The following is a 23,747-nucleotide window of genomic DNA, read 5'->3' on the forward strand; positions in this document are numbered from 1 at the left end:
GTGCTACGGAAAGGTGTCAGTGTTCAATGAAAGTGAAGGTTTTTTGCTGTCGTGTGCATGGGGCCTTAGGCACAGAATTTTGTACAGTATTAGGCACAGTATTATGTACAGTATTAGGCACAGTATTATGCACAGTTTTAGGCACAGTATTTTGTACAGTTTTAGGCAGAGTATTTTGTACAGTATTAGGCACAGTATTACGCACACTATTACGTACAGTATTTTGTACAGTATTATGCACATTAGGCACAGTATTTTGTACAGAATTTTGTACCGTATTAGGCACAGTATTTCGTACAGTATTAGGCACAGTATTATGTTCAGTATTATGCACAGTATTCGGTACAGTGTTATGCACTGTATTATGCACACTATTGGGTACAGTATTAGGCACAGTATTTTGTACAGTATTATCTACAGTATAAGGCACGGTATTATGTATAGTATTAGGCACAGTATTATGTACAGTATTATGCACAGTGTTAGGCACAGTTTTATGTACCGTATTAGGAACAGTATTATGTACAGTATTATTCACAGTGTTAGGCACCGTAATATGTACAGTATTATGCTAAGTATTATGTACAGTATTATGCACAGTGTTAGGCACAGTTTTATGTACCGTATTAGGAACAGTATTATCTACAGTATAAGGCACAGTATTACGTACAGTATTTCATACAGTATTAGGCACATTAGACAGTATTTTGTACAGAATTGTGTACAGTATTAGGCACAGTATTATCTACACTATATAAGGCACAGTATTATGTACAGTATTAGGCACATTATGTACAGTATATGAAATCCTGAAGCAATTAGAGCAGTGGGTACATGTTATGTCAGTCCTGTCCCTGCAGGCTCTGCTGATCTCCACCCATTCACCTGGCGCCTGCACACACTTGCTGGATGCCCACCGGGCTTTATTTTAATGGTGAAACCCTAGTCAATGTCAGAGGTGACAAGGATGGAGCTTGTGATAACATCATTTAACCCCTTAAGATGCAGCTATTTTGGGTATTAAGAACACTGATTTTTTTTTCCTTTTATCACTGCATTTTAAGAGCCATAATTTTTCCACCGATGTAGCCGCATGAGGGCTTGTTTGTTTCATGGCACCACTTTAGGGTACATAGGACTTATTGATTACGTTTTTTTACAACATTCACTGTGCAGGATAAATGTGTGTTTCGCTCTTACGGTCGTTATGTTTGTGGTGATACCAATTGTCTATTTTTTAAAACTTTTTTTCATAATAAAGCATTTTTTAAGGGGGTAAAATGTTTTGTTTTTTTGTTTGGATTTTTAATCACTTCAATAATACACTGTATTGCAGTGTATTATGCCTGTCAATGTAAAACTTACAGGCCTAATAAATATACACAGATGGCAGACCTGAGGGTTTCTTTAGGTCCCCATCTGCCATGGAAACCAATCAGCACCCGGTGATAGCGTCACAGGGCGCAGTTGGGTTGACAGAAGTAGCCCGTACCTGTGTCCAACCACTTAGATTCTGCGGTTGCTATTGACCGTGGCATCTGACGGGTTAAACGGCCAGATCGGCAACATCTGTAATTTACAGTTGACACCCGCTGCGGATGGTGCGGGCACAGTTCCTGCATAGCACCAGCACCGTAAATTTACGCCACCTGTCACCAAGGGGTTTAAGAAGAGGAAGTCTAGGGAACCTGAAGGCATTAATGAGTAATATTCTTGGCTAAGCACTTATTCAACCATTTTTAAAAAAAATGTAGACGACTAAGTCGACTGCAAACGTAATGTAAAATTTTGGGTAATAAAAATTCTTCAAAAGTTAAAGGTGTTGTCCAGTCTTAAAGTGCACCTTACTTTTCAGGTGGCTTTTCAGAATAAGCTGTCATATGTGTGTACATGAGGAATAACACTATTTCTGGCCATTATATGACTTGTATCCCGTGGTTTTTTTTTTTTAAGCAGTTTTCCCTTTCCAGGCTCGATCTCCAATTCTCCGTTTTCTCTGAGTTAGTGGGTGAAGCCTGACTGCTATCATCTCTCCCATACACAGCACACATAGAAGAGGAGAATCCTGCTCTCCAATCTCTTTGTAGCCCACCCTCAGAAGCTGCAGCCGCATGGCGATTATATAGCAGTAATGAGCAGTGTAGCTGTGAATCCAGCATTGGGGTGAAATACAGCCCTTAAGATATGTTCACACGTACAAAAAAAAGTGGCAGAAAATTACAAAGCTGTTTTCAGGGGAAGCACTTTTTCATTTCAGGCTTCTTTTGAGGCTTTTTTTAGGTGTCATAGCGTCAATGGAAAATCAGCTCAAAAAACGCCTCAAGAAGTGACATGCTACTTATTTTTACGAGGCTTCTCTTTATGAAGCTTTTTTTAACTCAGCAGTGTAAAAATACACCTCATGTGAACAGCACAGTGTATTTCCCATTGGATTCAATGGGAAGATGTTTGTGGGCGTTTTGCTAGTGTTTTTCCAGGCGTATTTCAAGGCGATTACGCTCAGAAATACGCCTGAAAAACTTACTAGGAAGCTGCAGCAGCATCTCAGTGTCTCTCTCACTTTGCTACTGCCCCCTCCATTGACTAATATAAGCAGCTGTAACCTGATCTTTCAGTGAGCTGATGGTCGTATATAGCAGTAAATTCAGATTGAGTGAACATTTCGGAGGGAGAAGGGGGTAGAAGCCTGCAAAGTTGATTAAGAGACATATTTCTCTTATAAGATATATTACAACTCTTCTTATATTTGCTTGTACTATTGATTTATGCAAGTTTGTTGAAAAGTTAGTGTTTAAGTAAATACCACTTAATTACTGTATAATGTAAGATACTTTGTGTTTCAATGCCTTAACATCTCTGATTGTTGTTCGTGTCGGTGAAAGTTCTGATCTACATCCAGAGGCTGAAAGCTGTGCAGACCTAGTAATGATTAACAGCTGACAGTTTGCTACAATTGTATCAGTCCAGGCAGCTTAAATATTGCTCCACTGGCCTGATAGTTTGCTATAATGTATCGGTGCAGATACAATGTATCAGGCTCTTTAGCTCGCAAAAACATAGTAGACAGCCCCCCAAACTCTGGTTCTGGGGGTTTTATAGTGGGAGCTTGTTTCATGCTGTTATATAGGTTGGAATTGCTCTTGCAGACCTGGCTTATAGCAACCACCGAAAACACATTGGAGCTGATGCATAAGTATACGTGGATAAACATATTTAAGTTTTAGCACCCAGTTTAACCCTTTATGTGTATCTTATAAATGCCCTCAAGTGCCTTTGTATCATGACATAGGCGCTTGATGTGTTCAGGCTCCTGTCATACAGACATGGCAGGCTCAGGACACATCTTGGTGATAATTTATGGCCATACATGAAATCTGACTGTGTCGGTGGGCTTGTGCAGAACATACATCATATACACTGATCTGCAGAATGTTATGACGGAGACTTCTGAGCTGCATTTTCCCACGGAAATCACGGCTTGCACAGTTATATCAGTGATGAGATAGCACTAGAGGGGAGAAATGCAGGCACATAGGCTAGGCAAGTGAGAGAAGGGAGCGTAAGCTTCACAGGAAATACCCACTGAGCCCTGAACTTGCAGCTCCAAAATCAGGCATGTCAAAGAAACTCTAAAATAAAAGAAGGTACACGGAAAGATCAATTTTTTTTCTAGGTCAAATGTGCACATATACTCTCATGTGAGCTGATAATCACCTGCAAATAGGCTACTAGAATTTCAAGGAGACCGACTGTGGAGCAGGAGCCGGGGGAGACAGGAAGAGAGAGAGAGGCCGTCTCTGCCAGTGTATCCTAATGTTTTCCCTATTGGGAATGCCTTCCAACTAGAGAAGAGTGAAGAGTTTTCCCTGATTCGCCAATGTGCATATTCTCCAGTCCATAGAATACAATGAGAGGGTCAATTTGCCTGTGATTCTCCGAAATTCACCAAAAACGAATTTCAAACTTAGCTAAATCGATTTGCCCGACGTATCCTAAATCCCAGGGAATCGGGACTCAATTTGTGAATCGGAAACAATCAAATCAAGTAAAAGAACTTGCTCATTTCTATGGAGACCCAACATTTTATATGGTTAGGTCGTGTATGAGAGATCCACTTTTCCATGCATGGTCCAGTTCAATAGTTTTTCCTGTTAAATATCCCAACTAGACAACCTCCAAATTAGGGTGTATGGACATAATATGGGGTCCCCCACACTGGACCTTCATTTTAGCCAGAGTGTAGAGAAGGTCACTCATTTGAGTAGTCGCCTCCAGTGTATCACTGGGCGGGGGGGCTTAATCGATCAGCGTGATCTCCACCTTTCTAGTAATGTAATAATATGGCAGTAGGGCATGAACCCCTAGAAAGACAGGCAGATATGCCATTTAGGACTCTAGCATACCTGGGTGACAACCCTTGTGGGAGCTCTAGTGGCGACCACATTGGTCAACCAACTTCCCAAGAAACAGATGTACAGAGGAAATACATTTTTAAGAAGCAGACAGAAGAAGACAATAAAAGGACTTATTTTAATTGAGATTTTTTTTGGACTGTAGAGCAGAATAATCGTATGATATAAACAGTTTATGGAGTTTATACTGGTTATTTACAGGGCGTGTAACCCCCATCATGTGCCCTAGGTTCCATGTATGACCGATTATTACATAATCACTACTGGGCAGACTGCTTTATCTCATGCAATAGGCATTTGTAATATTCATTTTAAAACCGGTCTGGAAAGGGATGGGTTAACGTGCTGGAGTCATTGGGTCAGATCGGATGATTAGCTCATTATTAAGAGTGTAGAACAAGTGTCTCTGCTTTGTGTATATAATATATATGCAGAGATAAGGCAGGTGTTGTAGGCAGATAAGGACATGCCTGACACTGAGAAGGTGTCACAAGAGGCACTTATCAGCCGCCGTGCATATAGAACAAGCTGTGATTCATGTTTATTCATCCAGGATGCTGCTCTACTCACCAGCTTCAGAGATTGTAGTGATGGACTCTTCTTTATCGTACCCAGCTTCCCAGATCCAACATATGGCTCACTGTCCCCTTTTGATGTGTGTCCTTTATGAAGGTCTGGAGGAGTTATCTGCTCCAAACTAGAGGACTGGAACCGCTCCAACTTGGGCCGTGAAGTTAGGCCAATGCTAGAGAAAATTTTTCTCATTCCACTACGGATGTCTCCTTTTTTAACCTCAGACTGAACTTTGCTGTGAAAAGAGATGACAAGAAGAAGGTGCTTACAACAGCTTCATTCACCATGAACATCAATGGATGACTCTTTAAAGAGGCTCTGCCACCACATTATAAGTGGCATATCTTCTATATAATGTGATTGGCGCTGTAATGTACTGTAGATAACAGCAGTGTTTTTTATTTAGAAAAACGGTAAATTTTGACGGAGTTATGACCTATTTTAGATTTATGCTAACGACTTTCTTAATAGACAACAGGGCGTGTTTTAGCTTTTGACCAAGTGGGCGTTGTGGAGAGAAGTGAGAAGATCTACCTATGAAGCCACTACAGGCAGATGAGCTCTCCACTCACAACCTGCACAGCGCTGGCACAAGATATTCATGGTTCACATAAATGGAGTTTTCCAGTTTTATATAAATGAAGATTAATCACTGTATAAATGGGAAGTTCTACAAATGTCTAATATATTATGTGGGGAATTTATAAAGACTGCAGTTTTTATAGGACAGTCTTAATATAAAGAAAGTTGGAGTGAGACTCAACACATTTATTAGGAGGCAAACGCCTTTTGACTATTTTCACACGGGGCGGCTACGCTGCGTAAATGCACACAGCGTATCCGCCTTGAGCGCCGCAGTGAATTCTGGACGAAAAACCGCACCAAATTACAGTCACATGGGATGAAACGACATGCCTGGAGGCCGGGCTGGAGGAAGAAGCACAGAATTCTGGTTAAGGCCTTATTTACACGAACACTGCGCATCTCGGATGTGAAAAACTGCAGTATTTCACGTCCGAGGTGCATCCGTGCTCAGCGCTGCGGGACGCATCCCCCATAGTTGAGAGTCTATGGAGGGATGCGTGATGTGTGAAAAGAACGGACATGTCCTATTTTCACACGGACCCCTCACACGGTCCGTTGAAACATCGGCTGTGTGAACGGCCACATTGAATTACATCGGTCCGTGGGACGACCTCTGTTTCAACGGCCGTCCCATGGACATTTAACACGTTCGTGTAAATAAGGCCTAAGTATGAGTTTTTCTGAGTTGCTATTTGTTGCGGTTTTTACCTTCCTATTGAATTCAACCCGCAACAAAAAAGCAGCGATTACGCAAATACAATTGATATTCTGCAGATTAAGAAAACGCACTGCAGGTCAATTTCTGAGCGTTTTTTCTGCTTATCATTTACGCAGCGTGTGGATGATATTGTACAAATTTCATCCACTTTGCTGCTACTGTATTATGCTGCGGATTTTCAGCCACGAAATCCGTTGCAGAGAGTCCACAGTATTTACGCTATGTGTGAACTTACCCATAAAGAAATGTGTTGCATCTTTTGGCCGACCGTTCACCACAATTGTGGTGCAAGGACCGCAGCCGTGCGCCATCCATTCCCCCCTTCCCAGTCCTGACGTTGCCCGGTGTCAGTAAATTGTATAAGCCGCAGCATGCTGAGGGGACCCAGAGGGGAGAAGAGGAGTGGTCAGGTGAGCATACTTTTTTTAAAAAATGTAATTGTCTGATGGTGGAGGGGTAGTCCTTTACCTTGCAACGCCCCAAAGCTGTGGTTCCACCCCCTTTGGAATGCCATTCCCCCTTTTCACAAAAGTGGCAGGGATGACATAAAAGGCCAAAAGGGCAACTTTTGAGCCATTTTGCAACTTTTTTTCACACACCCCCTGAGGAAGCACCGGAAGCGAAACGCGCGTTGTGGTCCATGTGGAGGAGCAAATATTGAATCAGCTCTTGCTACTGTTATGGGTAAGGCTAGGGCTACCTAAATATACATTAATGCACTGACACATTATCCCTATTCCTCTTCCCCTCTCTTTACTATAGAAGCCTAGATGTCTATGGGGTTTAACAACTAGGAACAGGGAACCTATCTTTAGGTTCAAATATACACCTGTGTAATCACTTACTCTAGCCTATAACACTCATACATACAAATCAGCAACTCATAAATACTTTTTTGCTCCATTTTTCTTACTGGAGTCTTGTCCTTATGTATATTTACATTCTTTAAATTTTGGCTTAAAAACCCTGTCTTTTTCTTTTGTGTATAGTTTACATTATGGAGTTGCCTATGTGGTAATTGACTGGGGGGATGTTTTCGTTGTGAACAGTGCCCATCCCGCATTATAATTGCTTTTGGAGGTTATATAGTGATTTTGCAACTTTTGTACGCCAGAAATGTGGTGTAGAAAGGTTGATAAATTCCCCCCTTTGTGTTTCAATTTCTCACCATTTCTAAGATATTTGCTTGCAGTCAGTGAATGAGAACACAGTTGTTTACATTTATAGGTTGCAAACCCATACATAGCTAGTCCTGCTTTCAGCTGAGGCGCATCCAGTTGTATCCAGTCTAGGCAATGCTCTGTGAGCTCAACACATCAGAAGCAGCTTGCAACAATGTACCCGTCTGGAGTCCAGGATGTTTAGCTCACAGAGCACATTCACTTGGCAGTTGGGAGCAGTACTAGGTCTGTATGGGTTTACTGCTTCTGAATTTAAAAGAGATTGTTCACATTCACTGACAGCAAACTAATATCTTGAATATGGTGAAAAATTGAAACACGAAAGGCCAAGATGTAGTAAGACTGACATTTCATACGCCAGTCTTAGTCAGGAGCCCGTAGCAGTAAGATACCAGTAATCTATTAAGAGGTGCACACCTCTTAATATATTAGTTGCATCTTGGGCTGTCCGTGCGCCAGAAAGCGAAATCAACGACAGTTTCAAGATGCTGTAGATGCCCGGGATAATTTACGCCCATTTTTGCCATAAACTATAGTCATTCTGTTGGGTTGTGGTGGCCCAGGCACTGCGTGAAAATGGAAAAAGTCACAAACTTTTGCACAAAACAGCAGTGTGCCTAATTTTCAGACTTTTTTTCAGCCACAAAAGTGGAGCAAATTTCATTATGAATAAGGGCCAAAGTATATGAGAAAGTTAGAGAACATTTCACTCATATGGCGATTAAGCCTTATTTACATATAATGGATAAACCCCTCCAATTACATTAGTGTCTGAGGAAGCGCAGTGAAACGAATATGGCTGCCATTACAGCTCCAACATGGAAGTCAACTTTGTTTTCTTACACAAATCTTTCTAGTAATGCAATAATCCAGGAGCAGGACATGGACCATTAGAAAACATGGCAGATTTGCCAGTGAGGACTTGTGACACTAGTAGAAGTGATAATGGCGGCCCGCTTTTCCTACAACAGGAAACTTCTATGAATGTTTAATGATTTGACAAAAGAAGATTAACATGAGAATAGATATTTACAGGTGAATATGTTCCCACCGCTCACCTCTCATGGGACAGCTCCATGCACCGGTCTTTGGTTGCAATTACTGGACCAGAACCTTGAAAAGAAGCAAAACATAAGTCAAATGTATAATTCCCAATGATGTTTACCTATCAATGCCATGGACCAGAATTACACCAGAACGTTCCTTCAGAATGTATAGTAATTCCTTACAGAATCTTCCCTTGATGTCCTCTAGACCTGGTCTAGGTTCTGTACATCTACTTGGTAGAACACATGCATCGCTCTCAAGAGGCAATTGTATTTGAAGGCAATAAAGAATATTAGACTTTACCTGTGTGTTCATTGTTTGCAGTTTGTTGTCCATTTGTTCTAGGTTTCTCAGCGCACTTTTCTTTTCTCAGGAAACTCAGTTCATTCAATGTCTGCTCCCTCGATTGACTACTGACCCTAGGACTAGGCCCAGATTCCCGGAGTTCATTATTTGCGTTACTTCTCTCGCAGCGCACATGTCTATCACTGGCGTTCGAGATCTCATTGTCTCTTGGTTCCCTTTTCACCTGTTTCTTCCCAGAAGTTCTATTCTCCTTGGTTTCCCTGATGTTCCTCTCCTCTGACGGTTTCTTAGAATGTAAAGCTGCTTCTCTGACCTTAGGGTTCATTAATTTCATGCTGGATGTAGAAAAATGATGATTGTCCATATCTCCAACAACATCAGGATTGGTCACCTTAGGGTTTGGCACTAGGTTGGATTGAATTCCCTTTCTGTCCTGGAACACTTGTACCTTATTTCCTCCTTGTAATAGCTGTTGGTTGACACTCTCTGTACGGACTGCAAGTCTACCATTTCTAGATAGCACTATGGTGGGGGCTTTGCCCGGTGGAGGAATAGGCACACGGTTAGAAATACCGAGACCACCTTGCGTTTTACCGGAATCTGATTGAGAGACCATGTATGGCATGCACGGAACCACGGGTGCAATATGGGGTCTGCTCTCTGTCTGATCAGTTGTTCCTTGTCTAGTATCTAAATTTAATACAATGTTCCCTGTTTCCAGCTCTGTATGTAATGCTTTGCATCCTTTCACCATATCAAGAGTTAAACTCTTGGATTTTCTTGTGGGTTTAGTTTCAATGTCTTGTGGCATTTTTGTTAAACCAGTTCTTATGGAGTCAACAAAAGAACCACCAGTCATGGCGCCAACCTGTGGATTTGATTCTGATATCTTGAGTATGGAATTAGGTTCTAAAATGCCTGACCTATCCTTGAATCTGTTTTCTAGAGCAAAAACAGAAGTTCCATTTTTTCCCTTAATGACTTGTTCAGAGTTTGATCCCCCAGCTCCTGTTTGAGCATCTGAGAATGAGCGTGTTGGGCGTAATGTGGCGCCATGCTCAGGTGTATTTGGTGAACTGTTTTGGCATAACTTGTTTGTTCCCCATCTATGACTTTTAATGCCATGAGTCCTGTTGCAATCATCTTCTCCCGAGGAGTCTGCAGTGGAGTCACCACCAATGTGCGTCTCACGGATCAGCTCTGTATGTACTCGCCATGGTTGGGAAGGGAGAATCCAGTGAGGAGAGGGCTTGACCCCCAAAGGTGAGCTGAGGGAGCCATCCTGAGTAATTTTTGAACCTAAGTGAACATTTCGTAGGTTAGTACCATGAGTAGCAGCTGGACTGGCTCCTGATCCTTTAGTGGTGGAGCCACAAGTGCCACACTGTCCATGACCAGATGGTGACAATTGCTCGGTCCCAGAAGAAGACCCATTTGCCTGTCTCTTTGGTGGAGGAGTGTTGGTCACAGAAGCGGTCTGTGGAATATGTTGGCGTTCTCGATATCTCTCTTCTACGTCTCTTTCAGATTCATCTTGGAAACGCACATGAGATGGAGAACTCCCTCGAGAGCCTTTGTGCCAAGAACAATAGTCACTACTTGAGCTGTCACTTTGAGATCCTCCGTCTATCAAACCACCAGTTGCACTTGGACCACTGCATGGAGAAAATATACAGGAGAGGATTATGTCAAAATGTACTTGAAACTCAAAATGTACAAATTTGCGTAATAAACCATTTTCAGAATGACTTCACAGTGACTGAATGTAGGAAAAATAAGAATCTACCGTCCTTGTTTGTGGTTTCGGTGGCAATGATCAGGCTAGGACAATGGTCTAGACAGAGATGTGTTAAAAGTCAGGGAGTTTCCTTATTTTTATTTCAGAAAAAAAGTTTTCTATCCATGTGCACAGGCTGCATAAATCTAGATATGATAGAGTTAACAGGTGAAAAACTCATGTCAGCCACAGAGAATTAGGCTGGGTTCACACTACCTATTTTCAGGCGTTTTACGCCTCGAATTACGCCTGAAAACATGGCTCAAACACGTCGGCAAACATCTGCCCATTCATTTCAATGGGTTTGCCAACGTACTGTGCCGACGACCTGTAATTTTATGCGTCGCTGTCAAAAGACGGCGCGTAAAATAACAGCGTCATCAAAGAAGTGCAGGACACTTCTTGGGACGTAATTTGAGCCGTTTTTCATTGACTTCAATGAAGAACAGCTCCAAATTATGGCCTTAATTGACGCCTCGCAAAACGCGAGTACGAGCAATTACGTCTGAAATGCAGGAGCTGTTTTCTCCTAAAAAACAGCTCCGGAATTTCAGCCGTAATTGTCGTTATCGTGTGTACATACCCTAAAGGTTTCTCTTGTTAACAGCCTGTAATAGGCTAATCGTATTTATATGAGGTTTTATTCACACTGCTGCATTTTAGTTCTACGTGAAAGCCGTATGTTTCGTGGCAAATGCACAATCAGATCCTTGTAAAAAAAATCATGGAAATCTTTCCCAAAAATGATTTGCAAAAGATTTTCCTGCATTCCCAGGGAAGGATTAAATCCTGTTGTTGGCACTAAATTTACTCTTCCCGTATGGGCCCAAATTGTGCCCAAAAAAAAAATAATTATGTGAATGAGATTTTTAAGTTCCGACTGACATGATGTGCAAATTCTAGGATGTGCTTAGGACTTGCAAATTCACACGGCATTTCACTAATTTAAACTAAATGGGAAAATCCACATGTAAATGAACTTACAAAAGTGAATGCAGATTTCCAATGGGAATATTGTGTGGCTGTCTGGAGGATTTTTTCTACAGATATCCGCTCTTAGCATAGCTTCAGCTAACCATTGTAGTATGCTCTAGACACCTGCGCCATTATAACACTGTGGAACCTATTCTTATTATATTGGGTCTTTCAGACGAGCAAATTTGTAAACTTCCATAATACGGATGATATCGCATCAGTATATCGTCAGTATTTTATCAGTCTTCGGTGAAGGACAGCCTAGTTATAATTCTGGTAATGTGATGTATGATCTTATCATGAGAGGTCTCACTGACTGTCTATAGTGGGGACGAGAAATTTGCCTCTCAGACCGCCCATAGGAATCCATGTGAAGGAGGAGGGACACTAGACATTGCTAAAACTTATCACTGAATAAATGGGAATACTAATAGATTTGGCAAGTCGTGATGTATACAGTTGGCACACGGAGGCTTTTCTTACGGATGACTTTGAATCATATTTCCTCAATGTTTGATAAAGTATGTGGCGAATCCTGCTCAAGTTAAGAAATGTTTTACACAAGAAATTCTCAGATCCCGAGCAGCATATTATGACGTGTTACATAATGGAATCTATCAAGGAAGCCGAGGTTATTATATCAAGGCAGGGACATTTACACGGTCATATATAAAGACTCGTCACTCTCTCCCTGACACCCCCATAGGAAATAATTACTGAGCACGGTTGACAAACGTTTCATTAGCATCGTCTTTAAAATAAACCGTTTTATGGGCTGAGTAATCAAACATGAAACCATGGCAGATACACAAATATCCCACAGAGACAGGCAGTCATGTATATGGAAGTGTCACTTTGTTAGTTTGCTTTGTTTGAGGTCATTCACCATAGCCACTACTTTGATGGCTTGTTCACCGCTGTGATCGCAACCTATAGGAACAGTATAGATTGTGTCTGCTAAACTCCGACAATACACCGTGAAGTGACTGCACAGCAAATAAGACAAAGTGAATGAAGAATGATGGGAATACGTCACTTTCGGGGACTCTTCTCCCCTTTTGTTAGCACATGCCTTGGTTTTTGATTTTCCTCACAGGCTCATAATCCCTTAAATCCCATTCTCTATCTTGTCTGGTCTCCTAACACATTTTACGGTCTTTTATTCTTATTTTTGTAAAACCACCCCCTCCCCTCTTTGCTTACCGGCGAAGTGAATGCTGCGAGTGTGGATGTGGTAGTACACAGTGGGAGGCTCGCAAGGGACTGGCCCCCTTCGCTTTCATCCGTGCTCGGTGTAGCAGCTGCTTGGCCTGTTCGTGACGGACGCTGAGCTCCCTGGGAGAGGATTAGAAAGGATTTTATAATGACGCCACTTCCCTAAGTGCATCAGCCAACGTCAGAATGTATAAAAATGCAGGGTGAGAACAGAGACTGGTGCGGAGAGCGCCCCCTAATGGATTGTTGTCATAGATACACAAGTGAAATGCACCGTGAGATGAAACTAGGGCATAATCCATTTTAGGAAATGACTGGAGAAGGACACACAGAGATTGTGACATGACATATGGTTTAGGCTTAAAGATTACAGACATTGGTCACTTCTAGCAGAATATTAATGTGGAGCGATGGGGATGAGCTGAGAAACCACAGGACCGTCAATAAGTGAATGTTCATCTACCACCAGATGTTATGAGCTGGCTGCATTCTCTTATATAACGAAAAGGCCGGGTTCCCACGTAGTGTAAACGCTGCAGAATTTCTGCAACTGAATTTTGTGTGGAAATTTCGCAGCATTTACAGTAGCAGCAAAGTGGATGAGATTTGAAAAATTCTCATGCCCACGCTGCAGAAAAAATCTGCAGAGAAAACGTTAATAAATTCACCTGCCGTGCGATTTTTCAATCCGCAGAATGTCAATTTATGCTGCGGAAACGTTGCTCTTTTGCTGCAGGATTTTCCAATTGAACGACGTGTCCCTCTGTTCTGAGTGCAGCGCGGCCCCCTGGGGTGACGTTTCATCCCATGTCAGAGGTTGCAGCGGTCATATGGGCTGCAGCTTCATCTCAGGAGGTCGCGCTGCTCTCAGAACAGAGGGGTGCGTCGCTAGGACATCACTTGGGGAGTAAGTATTGTTTTTTTTTTTTTAAAACAGAGCTGTTTTCAGCTGAGATTCTGGCAGAAAATCCGCACCACAATTTGGTGTGTTTTTCCGGCCAGGATTCCCTGTGGATTTTAGGTTGGCTACATACGCTGCATACTTTTACATAGCGTATGCGACCCATGGGAATACACCCTAAAGGTTTGTCCAAATCAGAGGAGATACAATAACCATATGTCAACTAAACGTGCAACCACATGTACAGCATCTGCCGCAGAAATGTCTCCACTTACAATATTCTGAAATGAAAATCATATCTCTATATATATAGTATCTAACAAACAGTGTAAGGGCTGTTATGCGGGTAGCTTCTGTATATATCGATTTCATAATAAGCCACCCGTCTGTACAATACAATGGGCCAGTCCAAAACTTTCAGAGATAACTCTAGACAGAGTTGAAAAATAAGTTTCAACTGGAGTTATAGGGGAAGTGGTCAGAGCGTGGCACAGGAGGGGGGCTGTAAGCGTAGACCCATGCAACTCTCTAAATGAGTCAACTCCAGTTACTGGGAAAAGACAATATTCCACATCGGAGTCTGCAGAGCTGAGATCCATGCTGCGGTTTTGCAGGATTTTACACTGGATAGCTGCTTATGTGGTCCCTGTGCTTCCAAACAGACCTGAAGTAGTCATAAGTGAATCTTGTCCATAACACAACAGTGGCTTTGAAGGATAAAGATGACTTTTTTGACCCTCCGCAGCCACTATGTTGTTAGTCAGTAAAATAAATTCACCAGTGACTACCTTGCTCTCTTCAAGTCACAGTGTGAGAACCCTGCTAAACATCCCCAGAGACCTCAAGCTTGTAGGACTGGTGAAGGATAGTGGGACTTTGTGCTGATCAGATGAGTAAACATATAAAAAAAATGGACAGATTTCAGGGCTAAACCTCCATATCAGGCATTATCCCTACAATCTTGCCATCCTCAGCTTTTGCTTGAAGCTTTAGTTACATTAATCTCATGAGCTCTTCCAGCACATTTCTGAAAGCGATGGTCTTCAGGAGCCATTGCTGGACTGTGGAAATCAGGTAGGATGTTCCCTATATTAGATTTATATTTTGTTAGTTGTGTTTTACCCACCTGCAATCTTCTGTTGCCGGTATCGATACTCCAGAATCATGGTCTATATCCCCAGGGAACAACCCTACAATACAAAACAATGCTCATTCTATATGATGTATATGTATACAATATCACACTGTAGGTAGTGTCACCCATACCCTACTCACAGCTGACATCTTTGGACGCATGCCCTTGGCTGGGTAAACCACCATTTGTATTGTCCGCATTGTGGCAGGCTTTTCTGTTGAATTTACATCTCAGCTCCTGACGGTTTTTCTCCACTCTCTCAGCCAGACTCAGCGAGGAGTGGAGATCCCCTGTAGTGCATGGGGTACTGGAGGGATCATCACAAGAAGAGTGCAAGCAGTCGTGAGGACAGGACTGTGGACTGTTCTCATTAATCGGAATAGAGTTTGACAAGTTTTCTATTTGGCAGCTATTGCAGTGACTCACGGAAGGTCCATCTATGTTACACGTCCCCCAAAGCTCATCAGATCCCCACGCCTCCTGCTGTGTCCCAGAATACAGCCCCTGCTTATTAAAATCCAACAAGTCTTCAGTAAGGTAAGTACGAAGCTGTGGAGACACCAGTGCGTCTTCAGAAATGTCACCTTCACTTCCATGACTCTCCGAGTGTCTTAATTCCTTCTCCTTCATCTGTTTTTCCTTCAGGGCTTTCACCTTTCCCTGTAGCACAGACGGCCTCATCCCTTTCTGTTCATGCTTCCCTGACCTGTCATTTTGTTGAATATCTCTAGTGTTCCCACTTGTAGGTCTTACTTTTCTTGGGCATTTACTTGCGCGCCCTGTGGATCTTCTCTCGTCTGTTGGAGGGACACATTCTCTCATGTTAACCTCCATCTCCATCTTTTCCACAATCAAATCTTATCTGCAAATGGAAATGAAATATCTGAGAAATGCACAAAAATCCTCATGATCTTTTTGAAAATATATAAGCTAATTTATTTTATAGTTAATTCACTAGTAGTCTAAAAAAAATGCCTATGTCGATGGCCCATCCGGGCTTGATCACCAGCCATGACCTTTTGAAAATACTGGTACACGAGGTAAACCTCAATTTTAACATTCAAGGTTAAAAGAAAGTCTTAAAGACACACTTATACTAATAAAATCTAAAGGAAAACTTGTTATTCTATTTCAAAGGTTAACCCTACAGCCGCTTTACAGCTTCTGAATAGTTCAGCTGTGAATAGAGCATCAAAGCATTCCTCCCGAGTAACTTGCAAGTCCTCGGTAAAGCAAAAAGATGTTTGTTGAGAGGGAACATTTGTCATTCAAACTTCTGGACTGCAGGGCATGGTCTAAACTCAATAGAATGGACCTTAAATTGTGCAGAAGGCAGAGATATCCTCGGGAGTGAAGCCAGGGAAATGCCGTCAGAGGTGTATTGGATGGAGTCATGAATAGGACTGATTCGCCATTGGTCAAGGAGTAAACATAAGGGTAATTGGCTGAATACAACCAAGATATCAGCTATGGGACGGTCAGCAAGGAAGTTCAGCTGCTAGTAATCCAAAAATGTATATATCCAGATCAAAACAGTCCTTGTCACAAGAATAATGGACACTACAATGTCAGCCGCATACAACAGGATAGATTTCCTAACATCATCCTTACTGCCTTTTAGTGAGCTTAGATAGCTGCTTATATTCACTCCAGGCTTCACTGAGGCCTACTAATATAATGACAACGATGTACCACTGTCACCTTCCACTTATGATCCGCTATTTGGTTATTTAGAGTCTCTATGTAACGCAATATTGCTGAATAGCGTACTATAAGCTGTAGTCTGTGTCTACAAGGAGTATTTTACAAAGTAAATGTTTTTGGCCTAGTCTAGACGTGCTTAGTCACGCGACTAACTATAGGAGCTTGTAATGGCATACTTTATGTGTGATATATTGTGCCTGCAACACAGATATGTACAACTTGTGCACAGAAGTCACACAGCAAGTGAAGTAAATGGGGACCAAGAAGTCGCACAATTGTTCGGTGGCTTGGTCATTCGCTTCTGTTGGAGTGTGACTCAAGCAGGGAAAACTAGTGTGATACGAATGTCACAACACTCACAACCCTTGATTCAATTTGGTTTGGCTCACATCTGGCTGGGATTGCACAACTCAAGTTGTGGTCTTATCCTGGACTACATATCCTAAATGACCCTAAACCCAAATCACAATACTCCATGATAAAGTCTGCACATGAGCACCACCGGCACTTGTCCTGGCTTCATAATGCCAATCGGTGGTAAACTAGAACTATGGAAATTCATGCCTTAGCTATGTAAGCAGTGCCAAGACCTCCTCTATGTAATATCAGTGGTACAGTTTTAACCTTGAGGACCCCTGCACACGGGACTGATTTTATATGTGGATTTGCATATAGGAAAATCCGCAGCAGATTACAGTACTAGCCATGTGGATGGGATTTGAACAAATCTCATTCACATGCTGCGGGCATTTTCTGCACGGAAATAGGAGCATGCTAAAGATCCGGTAAAATCCGGTGTGAATAGACAGCAAAACTTGCATGTAAGGCCTTATTCACACGAACGTGTATTACGTCCGTGATACGTGCGTGAAAATCACGCTGGTCGCACGGACCTATGTTAGTGAATGGGGCTGTTCAGACAGTCCGTGATTTTCACGCAGCGTGAGTCCGCTGCGTAAAACTCACTACATGTCCTATACTCGGCCGTTTTTCGTGCATCACGCAGACATTGAAGTCAATGGGTGCGTGAAAATTGCGCACGGCACACGGAAGCACTTCCGTGTGACGCGCGTGATTTGCGAAACAGTAGATAAAGGAATGAAGGAAAAAATAAAAGCACCTCCTTCATTTATTTTTCTAAACTTCAAAACCGTGTCATAAGCTTGGCATATGCGTTAAAATCACGCAGCCACACAGCACATACTGATGACACACACAACTGCAACGCGCAAATAATGCTGTGTTTTTTGCGCGCACAAAACGCACACTTTCGTGTGAATAAGGCCTAATATGTGGATTTTGGGGTATGTTAACGAATAATGTTCCATTGGGTACCCAAACATGGGCATTGAATGAGGTTTAGAGGCCCATGTCATTACTGCCCACTCATCCTGACCTGCCTAGTGTTTATGTGGCAATATTTTAACTCTTTCCTGATTAGCGCCACCTTATCTTTAGATATGTGTTATATAAGAGTGTAAAAATAGTTCATACAAATGTAGCCACAAACATAAAATATCATTAATAACAATCCTACGTTAAAAAATGTTTTGCAAACCAGTCCGCCAATATGTTTTTGAAGGAGTTCTGCTCCATTACGCGGCATTGGGTAATATATTCTTTGCACTGTAAAAGCAGCAGCGTTCTTGTTCTTCCTTAGAAGGAAGCATAATTCTCCTACAGGTTTATACAAGGAGAAGGGAATTCATGAAAACAACCACACGTATTATGCTAGCGAAGAGCTAAGGAAACCGTACAGGAGAATTGCGTGGAGTTGAGAATGCTCTCAAATGATGACTGGGCCTCAACAGGACAGAAAGAGTTAAAATAACAGTGCAGACACTCACACAAAAAGAGTTCTGTGCCAACAGGTCTGATACTTTCCAGACATTCTAAAACGGAACTTTAACCCTTTAGCGTTCCACTTCCAGTATTCTACTAAGGTTCAAAACTGACATAGGCTATTGATGACCGAGACCCTTCCCCTGGGTAATGTAGGCCAGCACTATCTTTCTTACCAGTTGTCCAGTGTCCCTGGAGTCCTCCTCTATCGCCATGTGTTGTCGTGGCCCTTCTTGCTCTATGGAGCCCACTGGCCCACCTGGCTTCTGCTCCAGGGGTCTTGAAATAGTAAAGCACACAGCCTTCTGCTATGGCTGACTCCCTGGCACATCTCCTGAGTAGCAGACGGTGAGCTTGGCAGCTTCAGCTGCTCCTTTCCATCCCGGCCTTGAGAAGACTCAGCTGCCAGATGTGCCAGGAAGTCCAGGATAAGGACAGGTTTTCTATCACTAGATCTGATCTTTGCTTTCAGTGATATTTTGTAGCCCACATTGCTTCCATATCATTCTGTGTCTCCTTCACTGGCCATAGCTCCCTCCCCTCCTTCCTTCACTGCCTGTGACCTCCTCTCTCCTTCCCTCCTCCTCTGAATGAAACTCTCACCCCCAGTGAGCGTATACTTCTCAGTCAATATCTAACCAGCCTGGGTACACAACCGCACAGCTGGCTTTTGGAGCCTGGCTAGAAGTCTTGTAGCTGCAGGCTAACTCTTCAGGGAGGAAGATGCCTGGAAGTAGAGCGCTCTTCCTATCTCATATTGACAGAGGTGGAAAAAGGGAGGAGCGAGAAGGAAAAAGATACGTAGATACTTGGAATTGCTGTAGAAAGGTTTAACTTTTTTTTTTTTTTTTAGATCTTTTTTGGTGGTTCAAATATATATCTGAACCCACAGATAAGCAATCTCTCATGCTGGTAAAATATCAGACAATCCAGGACTCTCTCAACTTGATTGTGTCCCATAAATGAATCTATTAATAATCATTGCAGCAACTTCATCCACATCTCCTATGACCCCAGGACCAGTATCTCCTACAAGCCCCACATCCGATGGTCTCCTATGAACCCAGGACCAGTATGTTCGATTACTATTTAATCGGGTTCAGACAGACATTAAACTAGTTCCAGCACTCCAAGTCGATCCAGTAGAACTGTGGTAATTTCAGGACTTGCGGCAGTATTACGGCTGTCAGAAACGTTAGGCAAGGTGTACATTTTGGATCGTACAGAACTGTATTGCACTCAGTGAGGTTCCCTTTCATGGACTGAGTTCTGCCCTAGAAGCACTGAATTCATATACTGCATGCATCATATACTTGAGTCTCGAGCAGTGCTATTAGCTAGTGCAGGTCTCGCACAATCTTGAATGTCTCATATACACTCTAGCACAGTGCAGGACGGAGGAGCAGAACGGTTACATATGAAGTGCGCATGTATGTTTAACAAATACAATAAGAGACTGACTGCGGCTGCTATCACTATTTTTGTGTCTTTGGAGCATACAAAAATATTTGCAGCCATGCGCCATATGTGCCTTTTCCAGGTTCCCTGTTAGATCACTTCGGTCAGGCTCCACAAAACGTAGATCCCAAACGGAAAAACCGCATCAAAAATTACACGTGTGATTCCAGTCCAATAGACATGAACTAAGAAAATTGGTTTTGCAGAAGGTATAGATCCTGATAGCAATCCCATGGGTTCTGTTGCTGCCTTTACTGCCCAACATGGAGGAAAAATATAACCTCCCCAAAAATGTTCTTATATATATATATATATACATACATACATACAAAGATGTCCATCGCCCAGTAGCACCAGCTGTAACAGATGGGTGCAAGCCTTGGGAACCCGATCCCAGATTCCAAAGTTTTCAATATTTCCAAAAGTAGACAGCACTCCAATTCAAAAGTGAAAAAGGCTCAGTTTGGAGGGCCGAAATGTTGAACGAGGGCTAATAAAAAAAGACCCATTTTTCACTTTTGAATTGGAGTGCTGTCTACTTTTGGAAATATATATTTATATATATATATATATATATATATATATATATATATATAATTTATTGGTGTAAGGGTGCATTTATAAGGAGTAAATCGAATAGTATATGGCTGGCAGAATGAAAATGCTGGCCAAGAAAATACAAAAAGCATTAAGTATATTCTAGTGTCTGCTTAGGCACTGAATAGTAGCACTCTCTCTACTATTGAAAAGGGTGACGGGACGGGTCCACACTGACTACCAATAGTGGGTTGTGTAATGCACCTATGAATATTTAAGTAGAATATCCATTCATATTATTTTCCGCAGAATCTCAATAGACATCTACATATTTTCAATGGAAAACTTTCTTCTAGATCAGATATGTAAAAACTGACTTCTCCATAAAGTTGTGGATTATGAACAGAAGAACAATGCACACAGTAACATCCTGGATAACTGGGGCCTGAAGACCATGCAGCACCGAGCTCAGCCACTCGTTATATTTATACGTCTTCCATCAAAGCTCTGCCTGTTCTTTTGCTCGTCTTGTCGCACACTATAAGTGGACTGCAAAATTCCTAATTAGCCTGGCATTACTGAAAATCAATCTCCGTACTTGGGGTGGGGGGGGGGGGGGGGTGTCAAGTGCGTTGCATACATTAGACACTTTTGTCCTATGGCATTGCTTTCCATAAAAAATAACAATGCTCCTTGTAATAATAATGACAAAGAGGGTAACGGCATGAAGAAATTGTTCTAAGGTGTTACTTCACAATATCGGACTTGAGAGGTTTCACTTGAAACAAATTTATGTATGTGTCTCACATTTCAGAAAGTAGAGGTCAGAACTACAAAAAAGGAAATAATTTAGTGCACATTTACACATCACACCCACTATGTTCGATTTACAGGTTTAAAGGGCATCTCTTCCTTTTAGCGCATTTTTATCATGTAATTTTTTGGACAAAAATGAATATGGCTATAGAGATTGAAGCTATGTTATTCTGATACAGAACTCCAAATCCCCCGCATATACATAAAGGCGTTTTACGGTCTTTAAAAATTGTGTGCAGATGGTTTAACTTCCATAAGAGTAGTCTCTAATGTACTGTCTGTAGCTGAAATGCCTCTGTAAGCCAGTCTCACATGCAGCCACATGACCAGGCTGCTGGTGTTTATCTCCTGCTTGTGTGATGATTTGTGCACTAAACATGTGGTTCTCTCTCCTCTCCCTGAAGTACAGGAATCACATGCATCTGATCTCCACAGCTGGCTGCTTTCCCCTCTCAGTGCCTCTGGAGGGATCGTGTTTCACATGGTGGGCAGCAGATGCTCTGAAAACCCCTCTAAATTATACAATTCTATCTACCTTCAGCCGCCACTAGGGGGAGCTTACTACATATTGCTTTATTATTCAGTTCAATATAACTTATATTAACTTTATGACTATAGATTTAAAACTCTATCAAAAAACCAAAACTCTGACCTCTATAAGGATGCTATACCTATTTAGACTAAACAATGTAATCATTGAGGACGGGCATTCATTTTAGGTAATATATTTGAGAATTGCAAAAATGGCAAGTGCCTAACATAATGGAGTCACTCTCTTTCAAACAATGGCACATTTTGATCGCAAGCAGGGCTGCTGGGAAATTCAATTCTACAGTTCGCCTACAGACTGCCAGCAGGACACAGGCTGTATTAATACCACACCTCGGGGTACCATCAGAAACCTCCAGTGCTCAAGGGAGATAATAACATTATTTATGTATTTTCTATTTGATGAAGCTTCATTTCAAGGACAGTAACTCCCAATTACAAACACAAAATTATTATGTGGTCTAAATTATAATCCAGTCGTCAAGTACAGCCAGCACAATATTCAGAGCTGATGTAACAGGTGACCCATGTCGCTGAAAATATTTAACTACGTTTGCATTGGGGACAAAAAGGACGAGGAACCTAAAAGCTTAACTACAGAGATGGCCAAATGAAGAACAATGAGATGTAGTTTGGATAAATACACCACTTACTCCGGGTTACTATATGGGGGGCACAGTCAAGGATGGGTATAAGGTATGGCGCATTAAGTACAGTTACCAGTGCTTTGCCTCCGCTAAGACCAGACAGAACAGATTCAATAAGACACTAAGTGTACGGATAGACACGTGTATATAAACGTGCGAGGGCTCATTTCCCAGGTATATAATAAGCCATATGTAATTTTTAGCTTACCTTCTGCTTACCATTGACTTTCACTTCACAGCGGCCCCACAGGTAGTGAATAGGGTCACATTGTCATGATGTGCAGCATACCCAGATGTGTCCATCACCCAAGTGCACGGCTCAATCTTGGCATCTGCTCGGCGGCTCCTAGCTTAATGCAGCTTTTAATATTACTGATTGATTTCATAATCCCAATAAAAAGAAATGGGGAGGATTATAAAAATGTACAGATCATCGCTGGGAGGAAAAGAGATGAAATAGGAAACACAGGATTCCAGTGCTGACATCACGGTTCGTGTTTTCCACAGATTAAAAAAATAAAAAATAGCAACTATATCTAAGCTTTCTTGAAGTGGTTGTCAACTTCTTACAATCCCTCCTTAAAAAAAAAAAAAAAGTTACCTGAAAATTAACTAAGCGTAGGGTGTACTGTTTCTGGGACACCGAGCGATCAGGAGTAATTTGTGGGAGAACCAGCAGCATGTATTTAATCTCCTTCAGCGCCACTGCAGGGTAAATGAAACATTACACGGTGCCCATAGACATGAATAGGCTGCCCATGTAATGCATGGACATACAGGGTCCTCCAGTGAAAGAATCTTTTTGTAGCAGCTCTTTACACCTTCTAAATGATGAAAGTCCCAAATCAGTGATTCCCCCCCCCCCCCCCACCTCCCTCTATTAACTCAGGATGCTCCAGGAGTGTTGTGGAAAATGGCTTTTTAAACACCAGACCGCTTAAAATTGCTCCCCCCAAGACACTTCACAAAAAATGTTAGAGAATTGCCAGCAGTTTCCTTATTTCACGTATGCTGAATTATTTTTCCCATAAAACTAAATATATATCTGCTCATATCCTGCTCTATAACCTGTGTGCAGATAGGACAGCGTGCTCAATGTAAAACACCCTTTGAAGTTTACCTAAACAGTCAACAAACTTCTGACGTGTCACAGTGACACGTCAGAAGTTTTGATTGGTGGGGGTCCGAGCACCGAGACCCCCACCAATTGCTAAAACGAAGCGACAAAAGCGATTGTGAGCGCTGCGCCGATTTGTTTCTGTTCTGCTTTTTCCGGAACGCCGATGTAGCGGTGTAAGGGGCATAGATTTTCTCTTGAGTCCATACACCGCTACATTGATTTCCGGAAAAAGCCGAACAGAAACTAAGC

General features: G+C 42.0%; 1 protein-coding gene across 1 annotated transcript in view; it reads right to left on the minus strand.

Annotated features, from left to right (window-relative positions):
• Nucleotides 1-19,108, minus strand: part of KIAA1614 (KIAA1614 ortholog) — a 31,639-nt gene extending 12,531 nt beyond the window's left edge. The window contains exons 1-7 of the mRNA XM_075833134.1: nt 18,548-19,108; nt 14,966-15,687; nt 14,817-14,880; nt 12,778-12,909; nt 8,820-10,477; nt 8,528-8,582; nt 4,983-5,220 (exon numbers count right to left, since the gene is read on the minus strand). Of these exons, the coding sequence (XP_075689249.1) occupies nt 4,983-5,220; nt 8,528-8,582; nt 8,820-10,477; nt 12,778-12,909; nt 14,817-14,880; nt 14,966-15,665 (2,847 nt within the window). The 5' untranslated portion in view covers nt 15,666-15,687; nt 18,548-19,108. The remainder of the gene's footprint in view (nt 1-4,982; nt 5,221-8,527; nt 8,583-8,819; nt 10,478-12,777; nt 12,910-14,816; nt 14,881-14,965; nt 15,688-18,547) is intronic.
• Nucleotides 19,109-23,747: the final 4,639 nt, after the last annotated feature.

Source organism: Rhinoderma darwinii, chromosome 7 (genome assembly GCF_050947455.1).
Source record: "Rhinoderma darwinii isolate aRhiDar2 chromosome 7, aRhiDar2.hap1, whole genome shotgun sequence".
NCBI classification, from domain to species: Eukaryota; Metazoa; Chordata; class Amphibia; order Anura; family Rhinodermatidae; genus Rhinoderma; species Rhinoderma darwinii.